This window comes from Tigriopus californicus, chromosome 2 (assembly GCF_007210705.1).
Source record: "Tigriopus californicus strain San Diego chromosome 2, Tcal_SD_v2.1, whole genome shotgun sequence".
Classification (NCBI taxonomy): Eukaryota; Metazoa; Arthropoda; class Copepoda; order Harpacticoida; family Harpacticidae; genus Tigriopus; species Tigriopus californicus.
In genome coordinates, this window is record NC_081441.1 from 611,797 (window position 1) to 627,095 (window position 15,299).

Genomic DNA, 15,299 nt, shown 5'->3' on the forward strand with positions numbered 1-15,299 from the left:
TTTTAAAAGACGCTTCTTCCTTCATCATTGAAGGCACACGGGAACATCGAAGGAAGGAACGGCCCTCCACGCTACGTGCCACTGTACGTACATGTACGCGTACATCATGTGGGGACGAAGCGAACATCGTAAATGGAACGCCGAGATAGGGCACTAAAAATATCGCCACCCTTCCGTCCCTCGTGTCTCACATTCTATTGTGGGGATCTTTTGTCCGGCCTGTCATCCGACTCGTTCCCTAAAGTCGTCCATTTCTTAGATGAAGAGGCCCAAGAAGTGGCGGTCTAAAAGGTTGACGATCATCCACGCTTTTTGCCAGTGTCGTAGTTTGGATGCTGCTTGGCACACGCAGGACTTCTCGTTTCTTTCTCCCTCTCCCATAAGATGGATTCCGCCTCAAAAAGCGCCACCGAAATCGCTGCACGACTGGGTCTACGGACAAAGTACTGTTATCCACGCGTATGTACGTACGTACGTATCTGGTGTGGGAAAAGGGGAACGAGCTCGGGACGAGTTGGAAGTTTGGAACCATCACCAATGAATGCTTGCTTGCTTCCTTGGTTGCTGGCTTGGTGGCTTCCATCCACATACTAATAATATACGTATATATCCAGTAGAGCACCCACGAGTCGAAACTAGAGAAGCTCATTGAGAGAGAGAGAGACAGAGGAAGAAAGAGGTCTCAATGCTCTTCCATTGATCCAGTGAAGGTGATTTCTCTCTAACAAAGCTCGGAAGGAACGTATTCTACACAGTTCCTTGCCGACCATAAACGCTCGTAACTTTTTTCTCAGCCTCTTTCTTTCCCTTTTCAGACCGAGATGGCAAGCAAATGGATCGAGTAAATGACCTTCGTTATTCATGGGGAACACCCTTGCCAAATGAAGCCTCATCCTCGTTTGGTCGTGAAAATCTGAAATCTGAAATCTGAGCATGCTTTACTGATAACTGAACATCTGAAGAGCTTGCCTATGTTCATCAAGTGATGCACGCTCTGCTTCCATTGAGTTGTTTGGAATAAAACAAAAAACAAAGATGGTTGCGATCCATGTTGGATTCGTTTCAAGCTTGAAAAGTCCTCCAGTCTCACATTCGTCTCATCCAATGTTATAATGAGAACGGACTTCCCGTGGGTGGCCTTGAACATTCGCCCTTGCTATGGAGGCATCAGCGTTCCAATGATGACTGAGCCGAAAGAAGAGGCTTGTTTTCCCAACGCTAGTTGCTCGTTGATGTCCCAATATTACGTATTGCCCGTCAGCTTGTTTCCATGCAAACAAGCGAGAGAGGGTCCAAAAATTTGATCCGTCTCCAGTGTCCAAACAACCTGAAATACGAAACCGAATGAGAGTTAGTGTTGTTCATATTTCTTTCATCTAACGTGGAACAAGGTGTTAAGGAAGGAACACCCACTCCTGATGTTGACATGAGCAACCTTCACCACCAAGAGGAAAGGAAACAGAAAGGGACCAGTCAGTGCCCGAATTTGCGTTTCTCAAGGAGAACTTTTTTCACTGACTCTTATTCAACCACATAGATAAGATGGGACTGACTTTTTGTTTGGATTAGGCTTTCACAAAACACCGGTCGAAACGACGTCAACGAAATCCATAAAAAATGCACTCTCAATATCTGAAGTAGAAGGTGGTGGTTAGTTCATAGGTAGCTTGATTCAAGAGACTAGTTACCAATCATAACGCGATAGAGCTACAATGCCTTAGTTGAACGAGGCAAGAAATGATGTCATTTATTTCCCAATTAGACGCTTGGGACGAAGATAAATCTTAGAGAATCCAGCTTCAAGAACACCCGGTTCGAGGTTCTGCAAGGGATTCGCTTGTCCTGATAGTTGTGTCTTTAAGTGGGCCACTTTTTGTGGACCATATCTTTGCCCTTTTAAGATGCTTAGAGTACCATTGCTCTCTCAGAGTGAAGCACCCATCTATGGTCCACATGGAAGATTCTCCCTTAGAAAATAGCAAGGGCAAATTAACTGCTGTAAGAATTCGAAAGCTCCCTTTCAGTTTTTGGAGCAAGAGCCCTGTCTGAATCATGAGATCAATGAATGGGGAATAACCATCTGAAAAGATACCTGGTTGGGGGGAGTGAAGTTTGAAATCAAACAAGCCAAGAGTGATTGAGTCAAATTTATGACTTTGAGAAATACGTCTATTGGCAGCACTGGGGGCTTTGACTAATTTATGGAAAAGACTCTTGCTTCTTGCTTTATAATTTGCCACGTTTTAGCACATTTTGTGCATTTCTGTTTATATGAGAGTTCGTTTTAATCCCAACCTCCAGGAAAAGATCGCACTATAGGTTGAGTGAGTCAAGCTTAAAAAGTTACGTGGCTCAAGTTTATTCTGATAAACGGTTTCTAAATATTTGACAAAAATAGACAAGAAAGAACATCATCATTTATCCCTCCTGTAGCCTTTCCCGTTCACGGCAAACGTGACTCTTGGAGCCTTTGAATACGTTGATGGTTTGTACGGACTACCAGAGACTCTCCCTCCCGCTCCACTACTCACAGTGGAGGATCGAATGGATTCGGTCCCACTATTGGGAACATTGAACAAACTAGACCAGGAGCTCGATATGGAATTTCGAGAGTGCCGCCGTGCCTCAGGTTTTAAAAAAGCGTCGGTTTCATCTCCCCTTTCATTGATGTCCTGGTCATCAAAAGCTGGTTCGGGCTCCGGCCACTGTGGTGCCAAGTTCTGCATGAAATCGTCCGGATTGACTTGGAGCGACAAGCGATTAGACGGAGGACCAATTTCATAGACGCTTGGACCGGGGTGCAGATTGCTCTTGGATTTAGCCTTGAGTGCCTTGGAATTGAGGCAATTGGATATTGCTTTCCATTTGAGGAACAAGCAAACGAGAACAAGAAAGAGAACTAACAACACTCCAATCACTGCAGCCAGAACGAAGAGAGGAATGGAGTCCTCTTCAAAACCAAAATCATTATTAGCCGACACTGGTTCCACGACAAACGATCGGGTCTCGCCAAAGGATTGCTGGTTGAAAGGTGCCACCAAATTGACTTGAACATAGTAACCCACATCCGGGCGTAGATTGGTGAGCTGAAATTGAGATGCTTCAACTGGCAAGACCTCCTCTTTGAACTCGCTGAGGCTTTGATTGGTCCACCAACTGAACTTTTGATGCTTGTAACAAGAGCGGTTCACGGATGGAAGATTCCACTGAACCAGCACTGTGACGTTGTCCATGGTAGTAATATCGGAGATTTTGGCAATATGAGACGGATCACAGCTGGCAGACACTTCTTGTGGTATGGGATTAATGCGAACTTGGTAATCAATGGTGTCTTGGCCAAAGGTGGCTATGGCAACGCAAGAATAGGTTCCAGAGTCCGAGGGCTCAACTTTGGAGACCGTCAAGAGAGAACCCTTCTTCCGAATGTCCCTCGAGCCACCTTGGATGAAAAACTGATCTTCATACTTCCACAAGACTTTGGCATCCAGCCCAGGAATGGTCTTGCACTTCAGGTTCATGTCTTGTCCCTCTTTTAGATCAACTGGTCCACCCTCACTCAGTAGAATGTTCGGCTTGAGCTTGACCAGAGTTTGCAGCACTCTCTTATGACCTTGAACGGTCTCGATATGGCAAGAATACACCCCGGTATGCTCTTCGTCGACTGCTGTTAGCTCCAGACCCTTGTCCGAGAACACAAACGATTTGGAAGGCAAAATCAGGGCCCCATTATGTCGCCACGCCAAGGAGACTTGCTCAGATGGTTGCACACAAGGGATCAGCAAACCTGTTCCCTCTCGAATCGTGTGTTCCAAGTTGAAGGCAGGGATGCCAACCACTGTCAGCATCATGTTTTGTCGAGTTTCTCCATAGGCGTTCCTTGCGATGCACGTGTAATTGCCAGTGTCGGTAGTGATTGCTTTCTCGATCTTGAACTCCTTACCACTAGTTTTAGTCATGGTCTTATTGAATTTCCACACCACATTGGGCTCAGGAATGCCATTGGCATGGCACAGGAACACGACTGTGTCCCCGGTGAAGATCAATTGGTCGTCGCTATGACTGGTTATCACTGGGGCGTTGACAACCACGTCCAGGACAACAAAATCTGAAGCATTATCCAAGACAGTGGTCACATTGCACACGAAATTGCCTTCATGGCGCTTCTGCACATCTGCGATTGTGATTGATCCATCAATGCCAAAGTCAATGCGATCTTGAGCACTGATCTCGATTGGTTTTCCGTCTTTGGTCCACTGAATGTTGGTCACTCTGTTCAATGGATCATTATTGAAGTTACAAGGGATCTTCAACTTCTCTCCAGCATGAATAGACAGCTCTTTGGCATCCTCGGACGCGATGTTAACCTCAGTTCTACGAATCACCACCACTTTACTGAACTTGGCCACCCCTGACCCGTACAAGTTACTGGTTTGACATTGGTAGACACCCTCATTGACTTTGGACACGGTTGGAATCACAACATGCGCCTCCATGAACTCATCACTACCTGTTGGAAGAAACTCCAACACTTCTGGTCCTAAAATATTTCCATTAAAAAGCCAATCTAACTTGGGTGTGGGGACGCCACGCACCAAACATTTCAAGCGCAAATTGTCCCCTTCGTACAAGGTTTTCTTGTCCAATTCCGAGAGAATTCGAGGAGCCTCTCCACTGATGTGTAGAGATACTTTAACAGTTATGCTCTCAAATGGGGTTTTCACGGTACACTCATACACTCCTTTGTCCTCCAAGGTCAGTTGATTGATGAACAAGGACGTGTTTTTCATGATCTTATATTTGTCATTCGTTAACAAATGCTTCTCTTGGCCTTCTCGCTTCCATATGAACTCTGTCTCCTCGTGAATTCTGGGGTCGTAAGAAACGTCACAAGGGAGAGTGACATTGTCATGAACGCTCTTCGTTAGCTCTCGGGTGAGCCCCCGGGAGTCTTGCGCTGCCTTTTTTATCACTTGCAATTCACTCAAGGTCTCGATGGAACCATAAATATTTCGAGCTTGACAGACGTATGTTCCCTGATCCTCTAAACGGACCGAACGGATTGACAAATCGCCCAATGTTGACATGACAAAGCGTTCGGCGGAGGGACCAAGAATGTTTTTACCATCTTTGGTCCATGTAATGTTGGGTATTGGTAGACCATTGGCTTGACAGGCAATAGTGGCATTTGAATCCTCCAGACCCCTCACATCTTTTTCAGTGGAAATGAAGAGAGGAGCCTCCCCCAGGACGGTCAACCGAGCAGTGACGTTGAGAGTTTCTAGTCGGTTAGATGCCTCACAAGTGTAGGTACCTTCATTAGTTTTAAGAACATTATCTTGAATTATGGCTCGCCCACGAGAGATCTTTTTGGAGCTGTTCGTCATATCCAACTCTCCATTGTGAATCCAACGAATGCGAGTCTCATTAACAAGACGCTCATCGATATCGAACCGACATTCGAAGATCACTTTGCTTAAACTATCTGTTAGTTGATCTTTGGGGCTTTGGAGGACGGTGATGGGCTTGAATACTTGAATACTGACTTCATGCTGATCTCTTCCATACTCATTAACTGCCCAACACGAGAACACGCCTTCATCAGCTTTGGAAACGTTCTTCAATCTCAAATGGGCGGAGGAACCCACTGTCACGGACGCGTTCTTCCACGTGACTTCTGGTTTCGGTAAGCCCTCACTTGAGCAGTTCAACTCGACCTGACTCCCTATCAACACACCTACATGCTTGACTTTCGTCAAGATTTTGGGGGCTTTGGCTTGCACGGTTACGCTTTGTGAAATAATGATGGTGTCCACTTCGGTGTGAATTGTACACACATAACTGCCGGAGTGCTCAGCGCGCAGATAACTGATCTCAAATGTCTCGTCAGCAGGGAAATTGAGCCGTTCATTATTTTTTGTCCAAACGCGATTAGATCGAGGGGCAAGCAAGGGATCAATGTTGGCTGAGCAGCTCAACGTGATTGACTGCCCAGCTGGGAGATCATGTTTGGTATTATTTGCCATGGTCATCACCGTGGGTTTGACTGGGATGATCGAAACTTCGCGAGTCGTATTGCCGTGCAAATTCGAGGCAAAACATTTAAAATTACGGGGAGCTCCTGCGTCATTCACGGACATGTCGACTTTTAACGTGGGGTTGTTGGTAACTGGATCCTGAGAGCCACTTTTTCCTGTCCTAAACCAGCTTATCTTGGGTGTTGGAATGCCATTAGCTACACACGTAAGAGACACATTTCTCCCGCGAAGTGTTTTCACCTCAGACGGGAGGGGGAGGATTTCAGGTACTTGAATCACTTCCACACTCCAAGTGTGGGTCGCACTATCGAAAGGGGTGGAGACATTGCAAATATAGTCCCCCGCGGCGCCCAAGCCTATTCGAGGGAGGAACAGCTCTGTGAGATTAGTGCTGGATGAAAGGCTCTGATGGTTCTTTTGCCACATTAGGGTCTGCGATACACGGGGGTCAGTGTAATGGGCACAATTCAGAGTCAGGTTGGTGTTCAGATGTCCGAGAATCCGCGTCTCATTGGCAAATATTTGGCTTCTACGAATCACGGTGACTTGGACAATTCGGCGTTGGCTTGAACCGAATACATTAGTGGCCATGCATGTCCAATGTCCATTGTGCTCTTCAAATTTGGCTTCAGAGATCTCGAGCACATTTCCTTGGAAACGCACATTCTCACTTTCATCACGTATCCAAGCCACTTGAGGCTCAGGGTGTCCAGTGGCGTCACAATGAAGATTGATGCCACCATCCTCGAGGATGACTAACTCGGGTAGGGAATCAGTCACAATTATTGGCAATTCCCACGCCAATTGCACTTGAGCCAGGGCCTGAATCTCTGACATCTCATTTTGGACAAAGCATCGGAATTCTCCGACCAGATCTGGCTCAGCTGCCTTAACACTGATTTGGTCGCCCAATCTCTGGAAGCTATCTTTGGTCTTCAAGTCGTTGATGTCCGTTCCGTTGAGCTTCCAGATCACTGTGGGAGGAGGATACGCATCGGCCACACACTTCAACACGAAATCCTGTCCATATTGAACCATTTGGGTAGGTGGGGGCTTGGAAGTGAAAACAGGTCCATAACGAACCTGCACAGACAACTCTTGATACCGTGAGAAGCCCCGATCTGACTGACTGGCCAAGCAACCGAAGTTTCCATCTTGGCTGGGTTGCAGTTGGGCGATCTTCAGTCTACTCACTTGCTCCTCAGAATCAGTTTCCACTTTGATATTAGGGTTATTGGTGGGCATCGGTTGCCCATTAAGGATCCATTCTATTTGTGGTGACGTGACATTACTCTCCAAGATGTCATAAGAGCATATGAGAGTCAAAGACGAGTTTTTGATCAACGTAGGATTGCCAAACTTGCTCAATGTAAGCTCAATTGGATTACTCGGAATTTCTTCTCCCTCCAGAACACTCCCAATTAAATACACAAAAGCCAGGGAAACTTGATCACCAAAGCGGGACCGACATTCCAATTTCCCATCTTGACCATTTGTCACTGAGAAATCACGTCCGGATGAAACTTGGGACCCGTTAAGGTACCAATCAATAGTCTCTTTACCACGCGTCTCCAGCTCACAAGTCAAAGTTGGCTCATCACGAGAACTCACTAGGTCGCCATTGGTGAGTCCTGAAATCCGAGCTCGAAGAGGAGATTTGGACTCTTTTGTTGATGCTTCCCGACTTGTATTCATTAACAAGAGAAGAAGCAGAAGACATCTTTGACACCAGAGTCGCCGTTGACCCAACATGGTGTCGCATTAAAACAGTTTGGCTCTTTGGATCATCCCCATATAATTGTCACCATCGTGGCGGGTTTTTCTGTCAGATCAGAGGGGAAGATGGGCTTGTGACAGATCAGAAGAAAAGCCGAATTATTTTTTTCTCTTCTTGTTCTTCCGAATTATCACAGCAGGACTTGTTGTGGAACTCGGGCGTTGGAAACGCTCGCTTGCCAGTGGGTTGTCACAACCTGTCTTGAATTATCGTGCAAAATGGACCATCTCTCTAACTATATTGGCGTTTTGACTTCTCGAGAGCTTTGACCCCGAAATTCGAAAGTGGATTGAAGACGCTGAAAAGCGAGAAATTTGTGTCGTTAGTTATGCAAATAAACTGGAGTGAGCATCGCTCCGGTCCCCATTAGCTCGGAGACTGACAGCTGGGAAATGTAATTGCCCAGATAAACTAGACACAACATCTATCTTTTGAGTGCTCTCAAAGTTTGTTATGATGAATGAGATAAGGAAATCTTATTCTCTGTACACGCTCTTTTTTGCTCCTCCTCATTTGGTTTCTAAATCAAACCCAATGCAGATTATCTCCCTTATCATTTCGCAAAGCAAAGATGGAAATGGGCTATGGAAGGAACACATACTTCTTGGGGCAAGTTCCTCAAGGAAGTTTTGATAGAAAGTGATTGCTTGATATAAGGAACTTAAAAAACACACAATCAGGAAGGGGGTGTGGTATCCGGCTCTTTTATGCATGAATGATGAATGATGATGAATGAAAATACAACTTACTAAAAGTTCGACTAAAACACACAATTCATACATGAAAACATGTATTCAGGACTCGACTCGCGATCACCAGGCTCCCTAAGCCAAACACTTGTCACTCATGTAAGAACCACTTCATTTCCGAGGCCACACCACAAGCCCCTTACATGGGCTTTGATCAGTATTTTCCACACTTTTCGAGTTATCGTTTGGTGTGTTCAAGAGTCACCACTGTACGAGAAGCTGCCCATTTTTGAACTGAATTTTTCGTCCTTTTCTGTAGCTGGATGGATCTTGTGGCTGCTCTTGGACTTGTTGCATTCTCGTTGCTCGCTGCAGTGCTTCTTCGCTTCTTCTCGCACATGGATATGATGCACAGAGCTGAGCAGAGGTCCGGAGAACCCGGCCAGTCAGTATATAAGTGAAGCTGAAGCTGGAGCTGGTGCAAAAGCGGATCTGCCAGTTGTTGTCCAAGCAGGAGCAAGCAGGGGCGGTTGAGCCACAAGAATCTAAACCAGCCGGCTGGCCGAATGGCGGAAAAACTCCGCCACAGATTGGAGGTTGGGCGCAGATTTCCAAATCTACGCTTATCTATCAAGAGACAGTTGTTCAAGACAAAGGTATTTGGTGACCACTTAAGTCATAGGTTGTCCAGTCTCAATTGGGGATCTGAGAAGGGGAAGGTCCAAGGAGATGGTTTCAAATCGGAAGGTCCATCTGCTGGAGACCTGTGGTGGATTGGAAGAGAATCAGAGAGTGGGGCACATCTTGGGGCAAGACATCTCCAAATGCATCTCTGGCAATTGATTTTCTTCACGCTGATTCTCGGCGTTGTCAAGGGTCGTCCTGCGTGTGAGCTCTTGCTCAGACCCAGACCTCTCTTGTTGCTCTCACTCGCGCCATACTCAATGGACTCTTTTGGTAGTCATTGAGTCTCATTTACTCGAGTAACCAGAAGCCACCTATGAGTCTACAATCTTCGTGTTATGCTAAGAACAGAGCTCAAAGGATCGAGCGAGCAAGCGAGTTCGGGGAGTCTTTTACAGCATGAGCAAGTACACCATGTACTTGAAAATTGCTGAACAAGAGGTGTTTCGTTTGTAGCACATGTGAAGACCGAATGATTGGACGACAATCCGTGGAGAATTGACACGACGGACAACGAGAGCATGGCAGAAGCCGTCCGTCCCCATCCCATACTCGTTGTGCTACTCTGTGTCGGCTCTGTCGGTTTGAATATGTAGAGGACCGACAATAAAGTATTATTCAATGAAGGGTAACGACCAACGCCGAAGATGTGCTCCTCCCTAAAAAGGTTTGGAAAGCAGTAAGTTAGAGATCATTGTCGAATATTGGGGCGAAGTTACACAACTTATCCAAGAAGTTTGCAATGTTCTGATTTGTCATAATTGTTTATTTGACTAGTTTTTTTTGCACTTAAACGTCAGTACTGCAAGTTGGTAGAAAGGGGTGCATTGGAGATAAGCGTTGTTTAACTCCTTATGTTAGATTGTGTCCGAGTTATATGTAAGACATTACAAGAAATCTGAGTGTTGTTGCTTAGGTTGTTGTGACCAATACACCATTCCACACGTTTCGAAACTGACAGATCCATGTACTAATTATTATATATAGAGAGAGCAAAAAAGTTAGAATGTTATAAAACAATTCCGTCCTGTTTTCTGATTAAGGACCAAAGATAGCGTTAATCTAATTTAATTGCATGATCATGATGATCATATGCTATTAAGATGATTTAGATAGTTTTTTTAGTTTTCAAAAAAAGTTTTTACTCAAAAATATCTCAAAAGATGATGATTTGGAACTTGAAGCTTGTGATGAAAGTAGATTCTTGAAACACACGTTTTTTAGTATCCCTAGCTCTTTAAAGCATGGGCATAAAAAATGAGTAATTAGAGAAAGGAGATTAGAGAACGTTGAACAGAATTCCATTTTTCTTTAGTCTCTTTTATCGTCATCCTAACAATTAAGAGATTTAAGGATGCAATTTGCAATTAGGGATGAGTTGATCCGACCATTTCAAATGGTAAGAGAATATATGCCTGTAGTTTTCAAACGGTGTACTGAAATGTACTGAAAGTGATTTTTCTTAATACTTTTGCGAGTGATGCTTTGGTTATTGTTGCGGTCAGTTATAATTATTTTTACACTTTTGACTCGATTTGAAAGTATTATAAATTTTTTGTATGTTGCAGCACCGAAGAAAAACGGAAACATTTTAGCGGGTGAATAGAATCAAGCCATAGTTTGAGAAATATAAATTCAGTATTCGGCTGCAAAAATCACGTTATCCCTAACCATACTCAAGTATTTCCATTAGCCCAAACAGGAAAAACCTTGGTTAGTGCATATTTTTCAGTGTCCTACCAAAAAATTGCCGAAATTATGGCTGTTTGAAGTAAATCATGGACACTGGGAAATCTTAACAGCAAGATAATTCTTTGTCGAAATGACTCAAATGGAAAGAGCGTGTTCGTGATCTCGGTTTTTGATAATGAAAACCATGAATTTTGTATGAGAACATGTTTACATATAACAGAGTGTGCACAGCGAGCTGCATGGCGATACTCTCGACGATGGTGCTTTGACTGAAATCCCGAAACTCACCAGATCGATAGCACTGGTGCCACTACTAGAGTAGATGTGCCTTGAAGGCGAAAATCGAGTAGTAACCTCATCATAACTAGAGATGCCCACAAGGCATGGCTCAAAATCTAATGAGAAATACGTTCGCATTATTCCACACACTGAAGAGATTGACTTGTTGATGTGATATGCTACACGCGTGTGTTGTTTTTTGCAAATTGTTTTTGAGAGGGGAACTTGGCTCAGACGAATATGGTCAGCGGAAGTGGGCTGAAATTACTCGTTATCTGGAGCACTTTATTGGGCCTAAGGAAGGCAGATTCATTACGGAGTCAGTTGCCCGAGTTAAACGAACACCATCCTTTTTTTTAAACAAGGGAAAGAGTTTAAAATGCAAGCAAGATCGATCTTCTCTATGTGCTCTCTCGATAATGCGATGCAATGCCTAGATCAATTCAATTTTATTCTGGTTTACGCTTTAGCTACGACTCATTTACCTATGATGACTGAACTTCGGATTTTACAGTATGTGAACTTTTCCATTAAGCCCTCCAAATAAGAGTTACTATGTTCGTTCTCAACCGATGAGTGACATTCTTGAAGAAGTTGTGCTTGCAGTTTTTTTCGAGAATCATTGACCACAATTGATGATACATGCTTGCAATTTTATTTTGCAATCTAAGATCGATCAATGAAACTTTTAAGTGCCCCAGGAGTTTAGGTGGACATAAAAGTCAAACACTAGAGAGGCAATCATCTAAGCAAACAATTTGGCTTTGTTGGATGTTAAACCCCAAGATTCTATAGTTTCTGTAGAATTTGGACCATAGGAACTTTGAACGAAATTGATGGATCACAAAGTGCCGCCTTCTGATGCAAGCGCCACTCAGTTGATCTCCCATTTCTAAAATTGTGATCAAAAGCAAAATAGCCTCCCTTAGCGTCTTCAGATTTCCGGCGGAAAAAGAGATTCATCTACACTTTTCTAGTGTGGCAGTGCTAGACTTCTTAGGAAAGAGTGAAGGGCGCCACTCATATTTCTTTTTTATGCATAAACCGCAAAGTTGGTGCGAAAACGCAAGAGATAGAGATTCTAGCTACTGTTTGCTGTTTTTGGTTAAAAGGCCAGATTAGGCTGAACTGGCCTGCACTGGTTTGCATGGGATCACAGGGTTTGTTTGTTTGTTAGGAGTCATGTTCCGATAAAGGATGTCTCAATTAAGAGATATCCCTGCTCCTTAATATTTTTTTACTTTTCCCCCCATAGATCCACTGATATGACAATGATATCCATATGACCCTTCGGATAATGCCGAGTCTGTTCCTTTTTTGTGTTTTTCCTTCAGTTGCCATAGAATGAGCTTCTCTAGGCCTTTTTAAAGGAAGGATCTGAGGCTTATAGGTCGAAAGGACCTTGGGTTGTGGTAGTTGAATGAATGTATGACTTATTTATTTCTGGTTGCAAGAACACGAGATATACAGTTTTAAATTTGTATGGTTCATATTGATCGACCTTACGGTTTATTATATTCCACGTCACAAAAAGATATGTTTCACAATGTCTTTGTTGCTTCCTTGGATTCTTTTACTGAGTAGATTTCACTGAGTAGATAGGTCCCAGGTCTTAATTATACTCTTCACTTTAGCTTTGCTTTCCTCCTCCCTGATGTGCCCAGGCATTCTTTCCTAAATTTCAACAATTCTGTTAATAATTGACTTCTTGGTTGCTTGGGGAGGGTAGGCTCTAGACGATCTTTGACGCGTGTTTTTTTCACCCACGTGAACCTCCATTCCTCCATTCGTCCGGCTGTAAGTGGATGATTTAACCAGTCTTTTCCACAATGCCATGCCAGCAGAGCTATAGCACGCGTTGCAATAACGTCTATAGAAACCTGGTTTGTTTTGTGTAGAAGCTCTTTATATTCCACGTGTTTTCTTGTTGGTATATTCAAGGCAGCTTTCAAGGCCGTGTAGTGGAGAGAACTTACTATTCCCCAAGACTGGATCATTCGAGTCGAGTGCGTCTGAAATGACCTCAATTCCGTATCTGAGTTTTGATGTAAAAAGTGGTTCAATCATTTCCGCGACCACCAATGATGGAAGCTTTGTGCGTCTACACGAGAAACATTCTGTCACAAAGTTTGCCTAACAATTTCGGAAATGTTTGGTATTTGACAAACATTTCATCTCTGAGCCGTCTATTCGTGAAACTATCCGATCAAAACGGTTTGACAAATATTTTGATTCCGATTTCTAATCAGATGAACTTGCAAGTGATCGTATCATTTCCCAATGGGTCTTTTATTCAATATTTATGTTATGTACGGCAAACAAGATGATTAGTATAATGAACGTAGGGAAAACTGAGGAATGCAATTTGAAAAAAAACACCGATGGGCACTATCATGATGAGAATGTTTCGCTTTCGAAAAAGGTCCTTTATTTTGCCAATTTCAATCTGTGCGGTCATATGTTGGCTGAAACCGATTACAACTTGAAGGCATGTTTTGCCCCGTTCTATGAACTATACCATAAGCCACCTGATGATTCACTTGTAATAAAAAAATTGCTTTTCGAAAGGTTTTCGAAATTCATTTTGACTATAAATCATAAACCAATTGTTTGGCAAACAATCTTTAGACATGTTTAAATATTTTTTAATATATGTTTTATTATAAAATGCTTGTGAAATGCCAAACAATGTTTGTAAAATGGCTAATTATTTGCCGAATGATCCTCATACAAATTTCAATCCTAGGGTGCCTTGCTCAATCAAGAACTTCTGAAAATCAAGGACCTGATGAACCATATATGGAAATAACAAAAGTTACGGGTGCTGAATTTGAAGCAGTTGGCCAAGGGTGTCAATCTAACGAAACTGTCAAAGAACACAAGGTATGTGACGAGAAGGATAAGTGTCTAAGTAGGGACATAAGTCACCTTATGAATAGAACACAATGAAGTAAGTACCTACTGGTTGCTGTTTCCGCATATTAATTGGAAGGTTTTTCAAATCGTGAGTTCTTTTTTCAGCTTGATGAGCAAGAAAAAGATTCCTGGAAAACGCCAAAAACATGGAAGAATGATTCAAGAGAATAAGGAAAATCATGGCTACAAAAAAACATCCTAAAGGAACTAAAACGAAGCTTGCACGATGAACTCCAGACCTTACCAGCAAACCAAATTGTCGTTAAGGAGATCCATTCAGTTTCCAAGGCTTGGCCGCAAAATAACTCAAGAACCCCAATGCTGATCCTTCTTCCCATCAAAGAAGGCCTCAACTTCTTCCTCTAGTGCTCCAAGACCATATTGCTTTTTAACCTTCTGCTACAACTTCCCTCATTTTGAGTTCTATTGCCAATTTCGCTCTACCGTTTAGCTTTCTCTAGTTCTATCTGTAACTGTTATTATCCCGCGTTTTGTAATTTCTTATCACATTGTTAATTACTTGTTTATAAACAAAGGTTAAAATCTAAAACTGTTGTCAAAATCAAGTACTGTTCTTTGTCGAAGAGAAAAAAACCTGGATAGCATTCGGAAGAAGTAGGGTACTGAGATCTAAGACTAAGATCTAAGACTATATACTAAGATGTACAAACACTTTCAAATTGAAACTCGAATTGTCCCTCACCAACGGAACTTCAAAACTTCGCCACGCAACCTACTTCCAAAAACCGAGAGCTTACGGAAGTTCAAGAAATTGACTCACGCAACCTGCTTTCCCACCTGTAGGCGCAAAAAGGATATGAGGTTGAGCAGCTTCTCCGGAAACCGAATCGGAACTGGGGAAGGAGATCTCTATCCTCTGCCAATCCGGAGAAGCGAGCAGCTAGTAGGGTGGACATCATCTTCAAGAAGGGGTTCTCCAGGGCGATGGTTCGATGGTTGTTTGGAATGTCCCTGGGCCCCTTGTTGTGAATAAAGATGATGGCTGACTCCATCCACGCTGGTGCAAAGAAGGGAGAATGGAGGGCGAGGCTGAAAAGATGTTGAAGGAGTGGCAGGGCTTGGGTCCGGAGAAGTGAAAGTTAGAAATGAGAGATCCCAGATGTTGATGGGGCTTTGCTCTTCATCTTCTTGAAGGCCATGTCCATCTCGGGTTCTATGAAGGTCTGCAAAAGGGGATGGTGTTCTTCGGGGCAGCCCTGGACCTCC

General features: G+C 43.5%; 1 protein-coding gene and 1 long non-coding RNA gene across 2 annotated transcripts; one reads left to right on the forward strand and one right to left on the reverse strand.

Moving 5' to 3' along the window:
• Positions 1-2,343: 2,343 nt before the first annotated feature.
• LOC131892831 (hemicentin-1-like) lies at positions 2,344-9,002 on the reverse strand. Its single transcript, XM_059242686.1, has 2 exons — positions 8,562-9,002; positions 2,344-8,110 (listed from the first exon to the last, which is right to left on the reverse strand). Exon 2 carries the CDS (start codon positions 7,785-7,787, stop codon positions 2,415-2,417), a length of 5,373 nt encoding a protein of 1,790 aa, XP_059098669.1. The 5' UTR covers positions 7,788-8,110; positions 8,562-9,002; the 3' UTR covers positions 2,344-2,414.
• Positions 9,003-9,326: 324 nt separating this feature from the next.
• LOC131892832 (uncharacterized) lies at positions 9,327-14,622 on the forward strand. The gene is made up of 2 exons (XR_009374615.1): positions 9,327-9,864; positions 14,178-14,622. It is a non-coding gene; the product is annotated as an uncharacterized LOC131892832 (long non-coding RNA).
• Positions 14,623-15,299: the final 677 nt, after the last annotated feature.

Coding starts and splice junctions, on each gene's coding strand:
- LOC131892831 (XM_059242686.1), bottom strand. CDS start 7,787: ATGTTGGGTCAACGGCGACTCTGGTGTCAAAGATGTCTTCTGCTTCTT.